Source organism: Salmo salar, chromosome ssa04, assembly GCF_905237065.1.
Source record: "Salmo salar chromosome ssa04, Ssal_v3.1, whole genome shotgun sequence".
Classification (NCBI taxonomy): Eukaryota; Metazoa; Chordata; class Actinopteri; order Salmoniformes; family Salmonidae; genus Salmo; species Salmo salar.
Genome location: NC_059445.1, coordinates 69,068,824 through 69,089,439, shown reverse-complemented (window position 1 = coordinate 69,089,439; position 20,616 = coordinate 69,068,824). Strand labels below are relative to the sequence as shown.

The 20,616-nt window shown below is 41.6% G+C and overlaps 1 protein-coding gene across 4 annotated transcripts in view; it reads right to left on the bottom strand.

Annotated features, from left to right (window-relative positions):
- Positions 1 to 1,814: 1,814 nt before the first annotated feature.
- arhgef12b (Rho guanine nucleotide exchange factor (GEF) 12b) overlaps positions 1,815 to 20,616 on the bottom strand; it is a 109,186-nt gene continuing 90,384 nt past the window's right edge. For 3 of the 4 annotated variants that reach the window (XM_045717285.1, XM_045717284.1, XM_014197790.2), the window contains 18 exons: positions 19,861 to 19,896; positions 18,937 to 19,094; positions 17,969 to 18,115; positions 17,671 to 17,756; positions 17,275 to 17,400; positions 16,843 to 16,957; positions 15,738 to 15,838; positions 13,255 to 13,332; positions 13,008 to 13,083; positions 12,361 to 12,528; positions 11,484 to 11,571; positions 8,746 to 8,817; positions 8,507 to 8,601; positions 7,952 to 8,260; positions 7,417 to 7,788; positions 5,489 to 5,719; positions 4,272 to 4,344; positions 1,815 to 3,772 (listed from right to left, as the gene is read on the bottom strand). In XM_045717285.1, coding sequence (XP_045573241.1) covers positions 5,661 to 5,719; positions 7,417 to 7,788; positions 7,952 to 8,260; positions 8,507 to 8,601; positions 8,746 to 8,817; positions 11,484 to 11,571; positions 12,361 to 12,528; positions 13,008 to 13,083; positions 13,255 to 13,332; positions 15,738 to 15,838; positions 16,843 to 16,957; positions 17,275 to 17,400; positions 17,671 to 17,756; positions 17,969 to 18,115; positions 18,937 to 19,094; positions 19,861 to 19,896 — 2,086 coding nt within the window. In that variant the 3' untranslated portion in view covers positions 1,815 to 3,772; positions 4,272 to 4,344; positions 5,489 to 5,660. The remainder of the gene's footprint in view (positions 3,773 to 4,271; positions 4,345 to 5,488; positions 5,720 to 7,416; positions 7,789 to 7,951; positions 8,261 to 8,506; positions 8,602 to 8,745; positions 8,818 to 11,483; positions 11,572 to 12,360; positions 12,529 to 13,007; positions 13,084 to 13,254; positions 13,333 to 15,737; positions 15,839 to 16,842; positions 16,958 to 17,274; positions 17,401 to 17,670; positions 17,757 to 17,968; positions 18,116 to 18,936; positions 19,095 to 19,860; positions 19,897 to 20,616) is intronic. The other variant, XM_045717286.1, reaches the window with a different exon arrangement.

Sequence of the window (20,616 nt, the reverse complement as noted above, 5' to 3'; positions counted from 1 at the left end):
GATAGTGTTCAGTGTGTCAAATCGGAGCTCAGGTTGCCCAGGCCGGCGGAGATACAATCTTCGGCAAAATCATTCGCAAGGAGATTCCTGCAAAAATATTATTCAATAAAATTCCATATCGCATTCTGTCATTCGGTTAAGCCTGTACTTGATTGAAATGCAGTTTATGTTGGTTCAATCAGGAAGGATGGTCTGAATGGCTTGTCACTTTTAAATTAATCTAGTAAGTTTAATATAATTCACATCGCTTCCTATCTCACAGCATAGCATGTATCCATACTGTAGTGTTTATGTTCAAATCAAATCAGTTTATTTGTCATGTGCGCTGAATACAACAGGTGTAGTAGACCTTACAGTGAAATGCTTACTTATAGGCTCTAACCAATTGTGCAAAAAAGGTATTAGGTGAACAATAGGTAGATAAAGAAATAAAACAACAGTATAAAGACAGGCTATATAAAGTAGCGAGGCTACATACAGACACCGGTTAGTCAAGCTGATTGAGGTAGTATGTACATGTAGATATGGTTAAATTCCAGGCTGTATCATAACCGGACATGATTGAGAGTACCATCAGGCGCGGCACAATTGGCCCAGCGTTGTTAGGGTTTGGCCGGGTTAGGCCATCATTGTAAATAAGAATTTGTTCTTTACTGACTTGCCTAGTTAAAAAAAGGTAAAATATTTTTTTTAAAATCTAAAACAAAATCAGCATAGCAGGTATCTAAACTCACTGGCCAGTTTATTAGGTACACCATCCCGTTCACAAAAATGGATCGCTCCTAAAGACATTGAGTCAAGTGGCCGTGGCTTGCTATATAAAGCCGGCAGACAGGCATCGAGGCATTCAGTTACTGTTCAAATGAATGTTAGAAGGGGCCAAACCAGTCACCTAAGTGACCTTGAGTGTGGTATGATTGTCGGTGTCAGGCACGCCGGACGGATCCAGTATCTCAGAAATGGCCGTCCTCCTGGGCTTTTCACACACAACAGTGTCTAGGGTTTCCCGAGAATCATGTGACAAATAAAAAACATCCAGTCAGCGGCAGTCCTTGTTGACAGTACCAACATTTTACAATTCAGATTGAAATCAGCTGATAAGATAAGTATTCACCCCCTGACCCAATACATATTAGAATGTCCTTATATGACTTGGTAAACAAACTGAAAGGGTGCATACTGCCACCTGAATTGTGTTATTTGAACAGTTATAAAACAGGTATAAAGCCAAGGTTGGTGATTTACTGCCACCTGCAGTTTTGGAATGTTTGCTCACAAGTATAATTCAGTGGCTGATCCCTCCTCATGATCTGGATGGAATTATGTGATCCTTAACTCATGGGAAGTCTCACCCAGTTGACTTGTTCAAATGGTTTCAGTCCTCTATGGTGCTGTCCATGCTGAAACAGGCTTTTGGGCACTAGGGTCATCTATACATCTCTATGGATAAACTCTACAAGCGCATCGTCAACATAAATTCTATAGTGGACAAGGTACAACTCTAACCTGCGCCAGTGCTTTACTTCTCTCGGTTTTCATTCGATTTTGACACTATCTTCTGTATGATTACAGGTCAAACCATGGCCAACACGTCCATGCCAGACTGTTCAAAAATTAACCTTGACCATACCATACAGATACCCATTTTAAAACCCCAAAGAGCAAGCAATGCAGATGTAGAAGTACAGTGGCTAGGAAAAACTCCCTAGAATGCTCATTAAATGAAACATAAACATTCGTAACAAGAAGATATACCAAAATATACAGCAGTATTTTCACATCCAAGCACAGAGAATAACGCTCCACCATCAGTGTTTCCAGCAAGCTTCTTTAATGATATTTGAACATTTTAAGTTGTGTAGTTTTGGCCGATATTCCAAACTCATATTTCCCTCCCTTTACACAGGAAGATGAACTTTCCTTTCATTTTAAAACAATAGATCAGTCAAATTTAAATCTCTCACCTAAAATAACTATTTACGTTTTCAACAGAGCCAGAGACCATAATAATAGTGCTCACAATAATATAATAAAAATATAACGTCTAGACAAAAATAATAAAAAGACAGATTACATTTAATATTTTAGGGATACGTTGCAGTCTTATTCTCTCCTGGTTTTAGTAGTTTCTGTCAAAGTAATACATGATTGTATAATGTAGAAAGCAGGAGAGAAATGTTTTTTTTTTTAAAGATTGCTCTTATTTTAAGAGATGCAGTGTTTTTCATAACTGTTAGTCATTTTTTTACATTTAAAATAGTCCATAGAAGTCCTTTTCATCCAAGAATCCAAGCCAAGTCTTCCGGCTGGTGAAAGTAATATATTTGTTGTGCCAGTCTTTTCTCAATCCAACCATGAAATTACACAGGTCCTGTGCTCTCACCCCAGAAGATTATTTATGAGTTAAGACTTCCTCAGTAGCTCGTACACAAAGGACGATGTACAGTAACGTAGAGAGTTTAGAGTTCCAAAAACAGAAAAATTGAAGGTATACAGAAACTGGGCAAAGAGCTGGGGGTGTTCCCTGACCCAGGAGGGTCCCTATCAATTAGGAATGGATGAATACTACATGACTTCAGAGGGAAGTCAATAACTCTAATGACAGACTGTCCTCTTGTATTTTGCTATATCACACCACGTGCTTCCCAAGAGCCACAACTCAAGCCAGAGGAGATACAGCCACACCAAAAGGTGAACAAATGGAGCGCTTACCGGTATACTGTTATCACCTCACCACCGACAGTGTATCACTGAAATATCTCTCGAGAAAATGGAGTTTGTCAATTTATTCTTTCACCATCTGCTGTGAACAAGACCAAGGCTTCATGCTAAGGATGCGGCTTAGCAAAGTGGACCAGTCTAGCAGACTGATCTAGTCCTTTTTTCTTGAGATCCACTAAATCACTTGAGGACCTATTAAAGGGAGAATCCTAACTTAAGGGAACATTTGACTTAAGTGGAAGTTACAATAGGATTCACCCCTAAGTGATTAAAGAATTACTTCAGAATGTCTTAAGATACCTAATGAAAATTTATCAAGGCTTTCAGTGTTGTAGGCATGATGGGGGGGTTCACTTATCATAGTATTACGTTTAGAAAAAACACTGATTAAACTTGCCATTTTTTGTTCTAGTGGAATTTGATCAATCATGGAATGATTCCAACTGAAGAGGTATGTATATTGACCACCCTCTCCACCCCGCATCTTCTGCACACTTCTCACTCTGCTAAGCCTTTGTCATGGTGGTCATCCAGGTCCAAACCATTAACCACAACACAGCAGTGCTTTAAGTTGGACTATAGCATCACGTACAGTTGTGTTTCTGACCCACAATGGATATATTGAAAGTGGTGCGTTCCGAATGCTGAATGCACGTGAGCAATGGGAAGATGACACTCTTATCCACAGGAGGAGAAAGAAGATGCGGGGGTTGAAAAATAACTTCAATCCCTATCTACTAATACCCTGATGGTGGTGGTAGCCAGTACACTTTGAGCAGCACTTGTGTTAATTTCCAAAGTGGCGCGTTTTGGGGTGGAATGGTCCTAGTGAGAACGCTGTGTGAGTTGTGGCGTTCTTTTCCCTGATTGCCATTTGTGCCGGGGGAGGGGGTTCCCCTGATCGTTCCAGTCTCCACTGTGGGCCACAGCAGTATGGGAAGGGTGGGGGGCTGAGGTGGTGGGCCTCCAGAGGACAGGAAGAGGTGTCCCCCTCCGTCCCTCCTTTGTCCTCCTGTGGAGGGGAAGGGGCTCTGTCATCACTAACTATTATCTGAAAAGTGAGAGAGACAACAAAAAGAGAAATAATGAACACATATTTTGATTTAGCTTTCTCATCGTGTTTTTCTCTTTGATATCTGACCACAAAACGTATACTTATGATAACCAACAACACATATGGTTTGAAGTTGTGATACGTATTCTGTTTATTGTCCCGTGTGTGCGGTTTACTCAAACTTCAATGCTTGCAGAAATAACTATGTATCGGTGGAGCACAAGATATATCTACGCGTATGTACTCCAAAGCCCTTTCAAGCATCCTGTGCATGTGAACTACTGTTGTATCTGTTCATGATCAGTAAAGTATCAGGGTGCATCCCAAATGGCACCTTCTTCCCTATAAATTGCACTACTTTTGACCAGGGCCCAAAGAGCTCTCAAAAGTAGTGCAATTTATAGGGAAGAAGGTGCCATTTGGGACGCACGCTGATACTTTACTGATAAAGAGTACAGAGTGTCATATGGGATGCAGTATCAATAATTCACAGTACCTTTGTTCTCCTCTGTGTCAGTAGCTGTTTCAGTCAGCCTTTGGCGCAGTTCATTATACTTGGTCTCCACTTCCTGAAAGCAGATTGTTGACAGAAACTTAGCTCTGGTAGAACATATGAACATACAGATGGAGAAGATTTGTGTATGGGTGGATGGCCCCATACAGTAAAAAAATATAATAGTATGGGCAAACAGGCAGATTGACAAACAGATGTCTTGATCATGCCGCGTGAGAGACTGCATGATAGCCATTGAATAACTTTACCTATAAAGCCCTTCTCATACATTTCACTCAAACCGTGAGTTCTGTGCCGAAGATGCCCTGAGGCACACATCAAAGATCAGCTAAGAACAAAAAACTGACCTTAGCATTTGAAGCCAAGTCTGATTTATCTGAAATCTTTCAAATACTTTAAATATGCAATATGTCACTTTTTGGGCGATCTGACCAAATTCACATAGAAATATGAGTTATAGATATGTCATTCTTATTGAAAGCAAGTCTAAGACGCGGTAGATCTGTTCTATGTGCGCCATTTCTATGCTTCACATTCTCACTTTCAGTTTTGTACACTAGGTTAAACAGCTGAAAATTTCACAACGATTTAGATGGTACAATTATTCTCTACACTATATTTGCTTGTTTTGTCACAAACTGAAATTAGGCGAACTATTAGAATATTAGGAACCAGGAAATGGCGCAGCAATTTCTGCATAGTGCACTTTTAAGCGCTTACTCTAGCCTGCCTGAAGTGCTAAATGGGCGTGGTTTGCCATTTTGGGGCAATTCTAATTGGTCTAAGTCAGGCATACTCAATCAACCACGTAAAGTCTTTTAAAGGGATACTTCGGGATTTTGGCAATGAGGCACTTTAACTACTTCCCCAGAGTCAGATGAACTTGTGGATACCATTTTTATTTCTCTGCGTGCTGTTTGAATTAAGTTGCTAACTAGCGCCATGCAAGCAGATAACCATAGACTGCCAGTTATTGTGCTAAGACTGATTAGCATTGGCGCGTGAAACTACCTCTAACTTCCTTCATACTGGACACAGAGATATAAAAAACGGTATCCACAAGTTCATCGAACTGTGGGGAAGTAGATAAAGGGCATCATTGCCAAAATCCCGAGGTAATGATTTCAAATAGTATTTGAACCCAGGTCTGATCTAGGGGGAGAAACTTCATGTTACTTAAAGGGGGGTTAATTGTGTACCTTCAGGTGCTGCAGGTTGGCCTGGAGCAGGCGGATGTGGGTCATGACCTGGCGGCTGAGGTTGGGGCCAGCACCCCCTGTCTGCGAGGATGAGGAGAGCAGCTTCTTCAGGTCGATGTCCGGGCCCCATTGGGCCCCACCCCCCCCGCCGCCCTCGCCACCCGCCTGACCGTCATTGTCCGTGCTGCTCTCCCCCCGAGGCCCCGTAGTCCTCCAGGACCATGTAACTGCCTGGGGAGGGAGGGAAAGAGAAATAAGGAGGGGGAGGGAGAGACAGTTGGAAATGGGTAGGTTATGCCCACCTGAGTACTTTAACTTTCACAATTAAAAAGAAAGAACCTCAAACATGCATTAACCTGTTAGGGCTAGGGGGCAGTATTTGCACGGCTGGATAAAAAAAATGTACCCGATTTAATCTGGTTACTAATCCTACCCAGTAACTAGAATATGCATATACTTATTATATATGGATAGAAAACACCCTAAAGTTTCTAAAACTGTTTGAATGGTGTCTGTGAGTATAACAGAACTCATTTGGCAGGCAAAACCCTGAGACATTTTCTGACAGGAAGTGGATACCTGATGTGTTGAATTACCTTTAAGCCTATGCCATTGAAACACACAGGGGTTGATTAATGTTTTGGCACTTCCTATTGCTTCCACTAGATGTCACCAGCCTTTACAAAGTGTTTTGAGTCTTTTACTGTGAGATCTGACCGAACAAGAGCCATGGAACGGTGATGGCCGATTAGACTCTGGGCGCGAAGTTCATGTTGGGTACCCTCGTTCCAATACGTTATAAAAGAGAATGCATTCGTCCACCTTGAATATTATTCATGTTCTGGTTAAAAAAGGCCCTAATGATTTATGCTATACAACGTTTGACATGTTTGAACGAACGTAAATATATTTTTTCCCCTCGTTCATGAAGTGAAGTCCGGCGGGCTTAGATCATGTGCTAACAAGACGGAGATTTTTGGACATAAATGATGAGCTTTTTTGAACAAAACTACATTCGTTATGGACCTGTGATACCTGGAAGTGACATCTGATGAAGAGAATCAAAGGTAATGGATTATTTACATAGTATTTTCGATTTTAGATCTCCCCAACATGGCGGCTAGTCTGTATCGCAACGCGTATTTTTCTGGGCGCAGTGCTCAGATTATTGCAAAGTGTGATTTCCCAGTAAGGTTATTTTTAAATCTGGCAAGTTGATTGCATTCAAGAGATGTAAATCTATAATTCTTTAAATGACAATATAATATTTTACCAATGTTTTCTAATTTTAATTATTTAATTTGTGGTGCTGACTTGACTGCCGGTTATTGGAGGGAAACGATTTCCTCAACATCAATGCCATAGTAAAACGCTGTTTTTGGATATAAATATGAACTTGATAGAACTAAAAATGCATGCATTGTCTAACATAATGTCCTAGGAGTGTCATCTGATGGAGATTGTAAAAGGTTAGTGCATCATTTTAGCTGGTTTTATGGTTTTGGTGACCCTGTCTTTGAATTGACAAAACATTACACACAACTCTTGTAAATGTACTGTCCTAAATACTCTAAATTTATGCTTTCGCCGTAAAACCTTTTTGAAATCGTAAAACGTGGTTAGATTAAGGAGATGTTTATCTTTCAAAGGGTGTAAAATAGTTGTATGTTTGAAAAATTTGAATTTTGACATTTATTTGGATTCAAATTTGCCGCTCTTGAAATGCACCTGCTGTTGATGGAGTGCACCACGGGCGGGACGCTTGCGTCCCACCTAGCCCATAGAGGTCAAGATGATTTATTATAAAACATCAGATATAGGAACAACATGCTATAAAAGCAACAAGATATCCTAACTTCCACTTAAGTAGAATTAGAACTTGGTCTCCTATTGACATCGATTCATGACTAAGTGAAATTCTACTTAACCTAAGGGGTGAATCCCCTGCCGCTTTTCTGCCTTGAATGTCCCAGTTGGCTCACCGTAGTCCTCGGAAGTCTCAAAGTAACCTGTTGTCCTAGACGGGAGTTCATTGGACCCCGGGGACCCCTCCTCCCCTCCTGCCTCGGTCTTCTCCGAGGCGCCGTTCTCCGAAGAGCCAGTAGAGGGTGCTGCTACGCTGCTTGGGGCCGAGGTACTGTTGTTGTCCTCGGGGCCCCTCAGGGACGTGGTCCTCAGCAGGCGGCCCCCAGGGGCTCGGCCCTTCCTCTGCTCCTTTTCTTTCCCCTTCTCTTTGTCCTTGTCGCTGCCCTCTGCTCTGCTCGTCATGTGGTTGAGAAGGACCTGCCTCAGGGCTGCCACTGGGATAAGGAGAGAGAGTCAGCGTGGCTACAGGGTCATGTTCATTAGGCTAAGAAGAAACACTCATTTTCGGTTTCCGTTGCAAAACATTTAGTGTGCCATTCAATGTGTCATTCTATCACTATGTGACATATTGGTCTAAGGCTAAGGCAGTGAACTCACAGGTTCTTAGGGCCTCCTCGGCTCTGGAGGGGGGCATGCCAAAGGCGTCATCGGGCTCCTCCTCGTCGATGGCGATGCCCCGGCGTGTCCTCTCCTGGAGGAAGGGCAGTCTGTCTGCCAGCTCTCCATCCAGAAACGCTTCAACTTCCTCCTCATCTACCTCCTCCACTTCCTCCTCCTCTTCTTGTTCTTCTCTTCTGTCTGGCAGTGGCGAGTCCTCTTCTTCCTCGTCGTCTGATTTGACGCCGTCAAATGGGTTGGTCGATGTGGGTGTGGGTTGCAGACCCGGCAAGGAAATTACGTCTTTTTCTAGGGGACACAGACACATTGGTTAATGAAGGTGTGTTACAGCTGCATGAAGAATAGTCAAACTCACATAGCTTTTCATAGGGTAGATGTTTTTTTTAAATTGTTAGATACTACTACACTGTTGGAGCTAGGAACACAAGCTTTTCGCTACACCCGCAATAACATCTGCTAAATATGTGAATGTGACCAATAACATTTGATTTGATGAGATTTTTGAAAATGTATTAAATGTCTAGTTATTGATACCTGGGGACTGGGTACATCCCATGGAGGTGCGCTCAGGGTCTTTGTTCAGTTTGGGCATCCCCGTGCTGATAATCTCCACTGCGTCTCGCTCCACACTGCAACACACATGCCAAACGCATGCACGCACACACAAACGTAAATGATAAACTACAGCGATGTGCTTTTTTTCATTAGAAAGCAGAGTGTATAAAAGTACATATAAAATATATATAAAAAGCCAACAAGGCCAGTGAACTCACTCGGTCTGAAGTAAAGGTATGTGTGTTTTCGTCTTCATGGTTTCTGCGCTCTGCGTTATCAGACACTGCCACCTAGTGGATGGAAGAAGTTAATGAGAAACAGACCAACCATAGAAATAGAAAGAGAGCCCATCCCGTCTTTCTGGGAAGTGCACCATCTACAGTGCCTTCAGAAAGTTTTCACACCAATTTACTTTTTCCACTTTTTGTTGTTACAAAGCGGGACTAAAATTGATTTAATTTTTATTTTTGGCCAACAATCTACACAAAATGTATAAAAAAATTATGAATTAAAAAAAAATCTTGATTAGATAACTATTCACCACCCTGAGACAATACAGGTTAGAAACACCTTTGGCAGCGATTACAGCTGTGATTCTTTTTGGGTAAGTCTCTAAGAGATTTGCACACCTGGATTGTACAATATTTGGCCATTATTCTTTTTAAAATTCTTCAAGCTCTGTCAAGTTGGTTGTTGATCATTGCTATAAAGCTACTTTCAAGTTTTGACATAGATTTTCAAGCTAATTTAAGTCAAAACTATAACTAGCTGTATTCCCAAAATGTTATTTCTTTGCCACATTTTTTACAGTATTATTTAAGTGCCTTATCGCAAACAGGATGCATGTTTTGGAATATTTTTATTCTGTACAGGCTTCATTCTTTTCACTCTTACATTTAGGTTAGTATTAAAGGTCCACAAAGCACACACATCCATGGGTCGCTCCTCTTTTCACTTTGCTGCAGTTAGCGACTGGAACAAGCTGCAACAAACACTCAAACTGGACAGTTTTATCTCAATCTCTTCATTCAAAGACTCAATCATGGACACTCTTACTGTCAGTTGTGGCTGCTTTGTGTGATGTATTGTTGCCTCTACCTTCTTGCTCTTTGTGCTGTTGTCTGTACCCAAAAATGTTTGTACCATGTTCTGTTGCTACCATGTTGTTGTCATGTTCTGTTTCTACCATGCTGTGTTGTAATGTGTTGCTGCCTTGTTACAGTATGTTGTTGTCTTAGGCCTCTCTTTATGTAGTGTTGTCTCTCTTGTCGTGATGTGTTAAATATATATATATATATATACATACTCACACTACCATTCAAAAGTTTGGGTTCACTTAGAAATGTCCTTGTTTTTAAAAGAAAAGCACATTTTCTGTCCATTAAAATAACATCAAATTGATCAGAAATACAGTGTAGACATTGTTAATGTTGTAAATGACTATTGTAGCTGGAAACAGCTGATTTAAAACATTTTTTTAATGGAATATCTACATAGGCAAACAGAGGCCCATTATAATCAACCATCACTCCTATGTTCCAATGGCACGTTGTGTTAGCTAATCCAAGTTTATAATTTTAAAAGGATAATTGATGATTAGAAAACCCTTTTGCAATTATGTTAGCACAGCTGAAAACTGTTGTTCTGATTAAAGAAGCAATAAAACTGGCCTTGTTTAGAATATTGAGTATCTGGAGCGTCAGCATTTCTGGGTTCGATTACAGGCTCAAAATGGCCAGAAACAAAGAACTTTCTTCTGAAACTCATCAGTCTATTCTTGTTCTGAGAAATGAAGGCTATTCCATGCGAGAAATTGCCAAGAAACTGAAGATCTCGTACAACGCTGTGTACTACTTCCTTCACAGAACAGCGCAAACGATCTCTAACCAGAATAGAAAGAGGAGTGGGGGCCCCCAGTGCACAACTGAGAAGGCCAGCATCCCGGAGTCGCCTCTTCACTGTTGACATTGAGACTGGTGTTTTGCGGGTACTATTTAATGGAGCTGCCAGTTGAGGATTTGTGAGGCGTCTGTTTCTCAAACTAGACACTCTAATGTACTTGTCCTCCATGAGCAGTTTTCTTCCTCTCCGTCAACTGAGTTAGGAAGGACGCCTGTATCTTTGTAGTGACTGAGTGTATTGATACACCAACCAAAGTGTAATTAAAAACTTCACCATGCTCAAAGGGATATTCAGCATCAACCAATAGGTGCCCCTCTTTGCGAGGCATTTAAAAATCTTCCTGGTTTTTGTGCTTGAATCAGAGCTTGAAAATCACATACTCGATTGAGGGACCTTACAGATCATTATATGTGTAGGGTACAGAGATCATGTTAACCAAATTATGTGATTTGTTAAGCACATTTTTACTTGTGAACTTATTTAGGCCTGCCATAACAAAGGGGTTGAATATTTCTATTTATTTTGGATCCCCATTAGTTTCTGCCAAGGGGTCCAGCAAAATTGAGGCAGTTATACAATTTTAAAAACATTACAATACATTCAGAACAGATTTCACAACACATTAATTGTGTGCCCTCAGGAAAACCTGGGAATAGTTATTGACTGAATACATTTAATTTAATTGTTATTCATTTCAAGGGGTATTGTGTGTAGATCAGTGACAGAAAATCTAAATTTAATCCAATTGAAATTCAGGATGTGACAACAAAATGTGGAGAAAACAAAGGTGTGTGTATACTTTCTGAAGGCAATGTATCTCTTTGAGAGCAACTTAGCTTGGAGGGACCAAGCAAATCCAGATTTTTCTGAAATCTTAGTTGGAGGATTCTGTCCCTGCTTACCTCCCCTGGAATCCTTCACCTGGGATTTCTGGAAAACCTGGGAACTTTTGGAAAGTGTCCAGAATTTTGCAATCCAAGTTCCAGCCAGGTAACAACTAAATGGGATGCTTGAATAAAGTTACTTTGGGATGAAAATAAGCAGACAGACTTACGTTCTTTGCTCGGACACGGTCTGGGCCATCAGCTCGTAGATCTGGGCTCCGTTGTCGGACATAGACAGCACAAAGAAGGACTTGTTGTCTGATAGGAGAAGAGGCAATATCATTAGAGCATACAGTGTATTGTATTGACAGTCTTCTATGTTGTCTTTACTATGTTGTCTTTCCTCTCCAAAGTCCACTAGATATAGCCTGGTCCCAGATCTGTTTGAGCTGTATTGCCAACTCCAATTTAGCCTGGTCACGTCAGTAAAACAGAATGTGAGCTATTGCAAGATCAGGCAGGTTCCAAAAAGCTTACGCCAATAGTCACTGTCATGCCAAACATGGTGGTTGGCAAGACTGCACAAACAGATCTGGGACCAGGCTACCACAGATATGTTGCTTGAAGCAATTTGATAAGATATGATTCCAGGAGCCTTTTCAGTGGGATGCAACATTCAGAACATCACAGATGGAAACGTAACAAATAGAGCAATAACTATTTATATCTATTAATATCTATATATATCTATTATATCTATTTATAACTATTTATATATGATTTAAAAAAAAAAACATTTCACACTAAATAACCCCCTTAAAAGGGAAATAAGCAGTTGCTACATACATTTGATTGATTCTTCAAGAATATAACTTATAAATGCCTCATGAGCTTAGTTAAACTGTCGTACCCCTTCAAAACCCAAAATATAAGTTTGTGGTTAAAACTATAATGTTGATACAATGGATTGTCAGTCCTTGCATCCATAGCTCTGTCTATGAATTTGAGGGTGGTTACATTTCTCAAGCCCCATCCCTTAGCGTTTTACTGAAACATAAACTAGGGAAAACGCTTTGTTATTGTTAGAACTGAACTGAATGGACACACCGGTGGCTACCGAGCGCACCAGCACGGTGTTGAGGTTGATGATGGGGCTGAAGATGTGCTTGGTGTCGGCGGTGCCCGCCAAGTTCTTGCTGTGGCACTTGAGGACCAACCGCTCGTCCTGCTTCTGCAGCAGCACCAGGATGTCCTCCAGGAGCAGCGTGTACAGCTCTGAGGGCACAGGAGGAAGTTCAAGTTAACACTTTTTTTTTTATAACAAAATGGCAGTCACAGACACTGAAATACATGGATAAACACAATTGAAATTCATGACAACATGACTCAAGTTTTGTTGATTCATTGGTATGGCATGGGGAACGTTTTGCATCTCTCAGTCCTGGCATTTGGTATAGAGAGAAGATGGTTTACAACACACAGAAAAGCACTTACAATCAACAGGACAAGCTAGTCCTCATGTGGGCTAAAACTACTATAGCATGTGAACCCTGGGTCTTCTTCTCAGTCTTCTATTGTATGTTGTAGTCTACTTAGCTTTTCAGCATTGGACGAGGACAACTCTAGCGTACCAAAGGGCTAAGCTAAAAATGGAAATAGCAATTGTCCTAAAGGTAAAAAATTCGAAATTATTCTCTACATGATCAACATTTCTACACCGCTAAAACACATTCTGTTGAATTATGGGTACGTACCGATGGTCTTGTCTTTGTTGACCTTCCAGGAGAGAGGTCCCTCGTGCACCATCTTCTTCTTGGTCAGGTCTAGACTCTACACACATGCACATGCACATACGCACATGCACGCACACACGTCAGAACAGGCACCTTTCTACAGCTTTAAGCCAACGGGGGTTCTTGTCAATGAGAATATGTCCAATTAACTTCCCTGGTCAAATAACGGTAAATGCATGTAAATAAATGGAGACACAAGTAGTCTCACCTTGAACTCTGAGATCATTGGGTTCTCACTCTGTTTGAGTGAGGACAGGTCCAGGCGTCTCTGGTAGTCCTCTAACCTCTGTAGGGAGAGGAGCACACACACTTACCAGCACTGGCTAGGCAGTATACAGTTAGAACACTCATTTAATAGGATCTAAATGCTATTCAGTCCCTTAGCTGATATATTCTGGTAGAAAGGTGGCAGGCATAAGAGTTGCACTGTTTACTACATTTTGCATTAATAGAGTTCAGACATGAAACTCACATATTCCTTTAACCATTTAAGAAACAAAAATAGATGACAAAATATTTGGTATTGGTGTTTGGCTCTGATCCTTCATGGGAGCTGACTGCCAAGGTCATGTGTCCCTTATTACTATTACAATACAGGCAGTGAGTGAGATATATCAATCCCCTGATGGGGAAACAAGCAGAACCAAATAGGTGGAGGCTGGGGTTGTGCTAGGCTAGCAGAAAACAGACAATACATAGCAGGTTGCAGCAATAGTTACAGCAGCAGCAATAAAAACAGCAAAGAAAAGCCAATCACATAGCTTAGCAGAGGAACTGGTCAACTTAAATACAGTGCCTTGCAAAAGTATTCATCCCCTTGGTGTTTTTCCTATTTGGTTGCATTAAAACCTGTGATTTAAATTTGGATTTCATGTAATGGACATACACAAAATAGTCCAAATTGGTGAAATGAAAAAAAATAAATAAATAAAAATGTTTAAACCTAAAAGTGGTGCGTGCATATGTTATAAGCCCCTTTGCTATGAAGCCCCTAAATAAGTGTTTAGATTGCACACAGGTGGACTTTATTTAAATAAGTGTCACATGATCTGTCACCTGATCTCAGTATATATTTAAAATTATATGGCACCACAACAAACCTGCCAAGAGAGGGCCGCCCACCAAAACTCATGGACCAGGCAAGGAGTGCATTAATCAGAGAGGCAACAAAGAGGCCAAAGATAACCCTGAAGGAGCTGCAAACCTCCACAGCGGAGATTGGAGTATCTGTTCATAGGACCACTTTAAGCCGTACAATCCACAGAGCTGGGCTTTATAGAAGAGTGGCCAGAAAAAAGCCATTGCTTAAAGAAAAAAATAAGCAGCACGTTTGGTGTTTTCCAAAAGGCATGTGGTAGACTCCTCAAACATATGGAAGAAGGTACTCTGGTCAGATGAGACTAAAATTGAGATTTTTGGCCATCAAGGAAAATGCTATGTCTGGCGCAAACCCAACACCTCTCATCACCCTTAGAACACCAACCCCACAGTGAAGCATGGTGGTGGCAGCATCATACTGTAGGGATGTTTTTAATCGGCAGGGACTGGGAAACTGATCAGAATTGAAGGAATGATGGATGGTGCTAAATACTGGGAAATTCTTGAGGGAAACCTGTTTCAGTCTTCCAGAGATTTGAGACTGGGACAGCGGTTCACCTTCCAGCAGGACAATGGTCCTAAGCATACTGCTAAAGCAACAATCGAGTGGTTTAAGGGGAAACATTTAAATGTCTTGGAATGGCCTAGTCAAAGCCCAGACCTCAATCCAATTGAGAATCTGTGGTATGAATTAAAATTGCTCTACATCAGAGGGACCATCCAACTTGAAGGAGCTGGAGTAGTTTGTCTTGAAGAATGGGCAAAGATACCAGTGGCTAGATGTGCCAAGCTTATTGTCACGTCCTGACCAGCAGAGGGAGGTATTGTATTAGTTTTGGTCAGGACGTGGCAGGTTTTTTGTGTGTTAAGTGTTGTGTTGGTGATTAGGACTCCCAATTGAAGGCAGGTGTGTTGAGTTGCCTTTGATTGGGAGTCCTATACAGGAGTGTGTGTTTTTCTTTGGGGTTGTGGGTAGTTGTTTTTGCACTGCGTGTTGTGTGCCTGCCAAAACTGTTCCTGTCTTCGTGAGTATCGTTTATTGTTTTCCCTGTGGATGCTTTACTTGAGTTGATAAAAAAAACTATGAGTATCCACATTCCCGCTGCGCCTTGGTCCATTTTTGAAGACAGCTGTGACACATAGAGATATACCCCAAGAGACTTGCAGCTGTAATTGCTGCAAAAGGTGTCTCTACAAAGTATTGACTTTGGGGGGTGAAAAGTTATACGCTTATTTCTTGTTTGTTTCACAATAAAAAATATTTTGCATCTTCAAAGTGGTAGGCATGTTGTGTAAATCAAATGATACAACCCCCCCAAAAATCTATTTTAATTCCAGGTTGTAAGGCAACAAAATAGGAAAAATGCCAAGGGGGGTGAATACTTTTGCAAGCCACTGTAGACAGCCATATTAAGGTAGGAAGTGTTCGAATCCCATTGAATCTGAACTGGTTTCGCTTAATTTAGCTTGCAAGTGTCCCACAGTTTTCAATTGAAACGTGGCTGCACCATGACAACTGTTGGTGTAGCCAGATGTGTGCATGTGTTCACCATGTGTCTAGTCCCATTGGGTGTCCTCTCCATAGACAGTTACCTGTTTGTTCTCTGCCTCTTTCACTGTCTGGTTGACATAGTTGAGGATCGTCCTGCAGCACTCCCCGGCCCTCTTCACTTTGTCCCTCTCCTCTGCATCCTCTGTCAGGCAAAAAAACAAGCAGATGTTATCAGTCTCATGGAGTGGACCAAATAAGTGCACAACAAAAACCCACGTGCACGAGAATGTGAAGGCATGATGATGATGACGGATTCATTTACAGCCTAATCTCTTATGGAGAGACTACGTAAACATATCTTAGTTCTGGGTAAACCAAGATTATTTATAGCCTAATCTCTCGTGGAGAGACTACGTAACCATATTTTAGTTCTGGGTAAACCAAGATTATTTATAGCCTAATCTCTCGTGGAGAGACTACGTAAACATATCTTAGTTCTGGGTAAACCAAGATTATTTATAGCCTAATCTCTCGTGGAGAGACTACGTAACCATATCTTAGTTCTGGGTAAACCAAGATTATTTATAGCCTAATCTCTCGTGGAGAGACTACGTAACCATATTTTAGTTCTGGGTAAACCAAGATTATTTATAGCCTAATCTCTCGTGGAGAGACTACGTAACCATATTTTAGTTCTCGGTAAACCAAGATTATTTATAGCCTAATCTCTCGTGGAGAGACTACGTAACCATATCTTAGTTCTGGGTAAACCAAGATTATTTATAGCCTAATCTCTCGTGGAGAGACTACGTAACCATATTTAGTTCTGGGTAAACCAAGATTATTTATAGCCTAATCTCTCGTGGAGAGACTACGTAACCATATTTTAGTTCTGGGTAAACCAAGATTATTTATAGCCTAATCTTCATGCAATTTTTGACAGATTTTACAATCTTTGGTTGTAAAGGTTTGAGTAGCTAAATCTGCTTTCCTTTAGTTCAGTCATTTTATAAAACATTAAAAGATAATTTGGCTTGGAAATACATCCCTCTTTAATCAACCATTACAAAGAAATGCAATACTTATCTCTCAACAGATGGACACAGAGAGAGATGAAACGTAATCCAAATTATTTTCAGGCCAATGTCTCAAACGTTATTAGTTGTGTGGACAGACTGTGTTTTATAGTGGTGTTGTCTACTGTACCTGTGTACTTGGCTATGCTCTCCAGCAGTAGTGGATACTTGGTCAGCCTCTGCATCTCCACTGGAATGATATCCTTCAGCTGCAGCCTGCGACACAGACGGTTGCTCTCAGCCTCCTACAGGACGAGAGAGACACACCCGAGTCAGTACTACAGTCACTCACTCCAGATCAAATGGTCAATCTGACGACATCACAATGATGACGAAAGCCAGTTTTTTTCCTTTAGAGATATTGTGTTTCCAAGCCACTATAATGCAAAATCTTCATTAGCGCCAACTGAGAATGCATTGAGTAGAATGCCCAGTCGTCAAGAGAACCTTCAGAATAATATTGTGACACAACATGCAACCCATGAACAGTAGAATAGTATAGTATAGTATAGTATAGTATAGTATAGTATAGTATAGTATAGTATAGTATAGTATGTCGTACCTGCATGAAGGAGGTGAAGCGCTGGTCTTTCTTCTGCCGGGTCTTGATGAGTTCCAGGGCAAAGGGCTGGTTACTGCAGAAGGTACCCACCGCCCGCTTGATCTTCTCCTCCTCGTCATCACTAAACTACACACATGCACACAGGGACATGGTAACATGCGCACACACATACGCACAGGGGGACATGGAAACACAGGGACACAGAAAAGGACACAGACGCACACACACACACACACACACACACACACACACACACACACACGCACACAGCAATGTTAGCAATGGCTTTTGGATGTAATACTCCCCCTCTCCTGCAGTGACTGAAAATATATCCCAAAATGCCCATAGGGCTCTGGTCAAAAGTAGTGCACTATAAAGGGAATAGTCTTCTCTTACCCAAGCTAGTAGATCATCTCCTATCAGGTCTATCACTGACGTCTCGTTCTTCTTCCGAATGACCGACATCTGTTCCGTTATCCACACTGTAGGGAGGAAGAGAAAAGTCAAGGAAAAGAGGTCATTTGTTTGAGAATAGGTGAATTTCAATGATTTAGGAAGTTAAAATTCTAGTTGTGTAAATTAGCATTATCCCTGAGAGAGGAGTTTGACTGTAGCTTTGAAGAGGAAGCCCCGTGGTGAGTATAGCTAGCATTGCACACACACAGAGACACAGACACACACACACACAGCGTACCGTGTAGCTGGACAATCTCCTCTAGGTTAGTGAAGATGTGTTTAATGTCTCCAGGAGGCAGGATGCTGTCTCGGGTTAGTTTCTGGCAGAACACGTTATCCAGCACCTTCAACATCCTCAGGTGTGCTCGCTCTGTGTAGAAGAGCTCTGTGGAGACGCACACATTCAGACCCACAGAATTAAACAGAACAAGATAGCTGCCATTATCAGCCCATTCCAAAGCTATGCAGGTCTATGACATCAGCCACTAGTAGAGGGTTTCCCAAACTCGGTCCTCGGGACTCCAAGGGGTGCACGTATTGGTTTTTGCCCTAACACTACACAGCTGATTCAAATAATAAACTCATCTAGCTTTGATACTTTGAATCAGCTGTGTAGTGTTGGGGCAAAAACCTAAACGTGCACCCCTTGGGGTCCTGAGGACCGAGTTTGGGAAACGCTGCTCTATCGTATCTCTATGGTCAGACCGTCATAAGACAGGTGGAACCCATTGTCTTCCGACAGATGGTGCCATTCTAACGCACCCGCAGACGGCTGTCACGCTACCTGATGTAAGACAACGAGGTGGAACCAAGATTTTCATTTGGGATTGCAGATTTCCTGGTATATCAGGATCTACGCAACATAGAATTTGGAGACTTTTCTACGAAAACGTCACACAAACCTTTGCGACTTGTTGTGGTTTATTTAGCTAGCGGACTCACCATCACTGATAATCATGATGAAAGAGTTCACCACTTGACTTGAATGGACACAGTAGACTTGGTCATAGACAGACTCAAATAATCAATAAGGTTTAGGTAAGGCTGGGGCGGTATAAAAATCTAAAGGACAAATTCTAATACAGCGCATCATATTTGCCATCTCAAAGCATGAAACTACTTTGAATATTCAACAGCTATCTATCTGTATGATTGATCCCCAGGCAGCTGTACAGTATGTGGAGCCAAAATGGCCACCGGCCTCACCGTTGATGACTTCCTGTCTTTTGATCTCCTGTGGCGTCAGGCCCGCCAGGACCTCTCGGCTAACCAGCGCTTGCCAGTTGGGAGGGTCCTGCTCGCACTCGATCTCGTTCCCCTGGTCGTCCTCACTCGGCACATCCCCACAGCCTAACCCGTCCATCCTGACATGAAAACAAGAAGTCTCTGATGATGACACCTGGATTGTGTTCATTAGGGCATGCAGTGGAAAAATGTTTTGCAATGGAAAATGAAAAAGAGTGTTTCTTATTGGACAAATGTTCAGATAGTCCAACCCTGTTTCAGTTAATTTTCTTAAATTTGGTTTAATTTAACTTTTATTTATCCAGGAAGTCCCGTTGAGATCAGAAGACCTCTTTTACAAGAGAGACCTGGTGCTTAATGAACACGGCCCTGGGCCCACTTAAACAACACTAAAGCGAAACTCTACGATTGATGCAGATGCGATTGATGCAGATGCAGATGTCAACCCTGTAATAATGGGTAGAGAGAGGGGGACCAGTAACTCAATCAATTCTATTCAAAGGTTTTGCCAAAGTTAAGTTCAAGTTTAATCATGTTAATCGTGTTTAATCAATCACAATTGATTCAATTATGTGGGCAACACAAACTTTTTGAATAGCTGGTACTACCGAACAACTGGGGAAAATCAGTTACCATTCATGCCATTCATATGACTACAGAGACAAAAAAACAACAACTGGACCTGTGTTCAAATAGTATTTGAAATGATTTATCCGTACTTGATTGAGCTTGCCTGGCTAAATTGACCAATAGAACAGTCCTTAAACTGCAAACCCTGCCCATATGGCACTCCAGAACAGCTCAATTTCAAATAGTATTTGAACCCAGGTCTGTAACAACATCAGATGAAATAGAGTATAAAAATAAGAGAAGAGAAAGACTCACCTCCGGGCTGGTTTGGGCGTTCCTCCCTCTTGAGCCCTGGGGATAGAAGATCACAGTCTCTGTCAACACACTTTCTGCCATTCACCAAATCCCTCCTTTCAATCCTCCACATCTATCTGAGCAGAGAACCTAAGGCATGAGTTGGAGAACTCCCCATCTCCAAGTAATACACCATAAGAGGATCTTTCTTTCAATGAGTTTCAATGAGGTCATGAATGATCGGAGAGACAAAGAAAGCGATTCAGCAGCAGAGTGCTGTAGCAGCAGCAGCAGAACAGATATGGCTCCGAGGCCTTGAGCATAATGGCTGGGAAGGGCTATGTATCCCAACAGTATGGCCGTATGAGACTGTGAGACTGCAGACTTTGCGGTCGACTGGTTGTATTGGATGAGAACGGATGAGCTTGGCAGTGGACCAACACGGCAGCGAAACATTCTGCCTTGGAAGGCTTTTCCCGGGAAAGCTTGCTCCCTATTCGGAACAATATTTCAGTGATCATGCAATCTCGCTCAGCATAAGATTTAGGTTGCATCCCAGATGCCACCCTATTCCCTATTTAGTGCACTATTTTCGACCTATAGCCCAAAGGGAATTGGGTGCCATTTGGGAGGCAGACTTAGTGTAGATTTGTGTTGACCCAGAGGACAGTCCTGACTCGGATTAGATAAGCCATTTGAGGTGAAGGGATGGTATATATCAGAGTATCTCAACCCTTGAGCAGAGTAGAATATTCACTATGTATTGCTGAAACCATC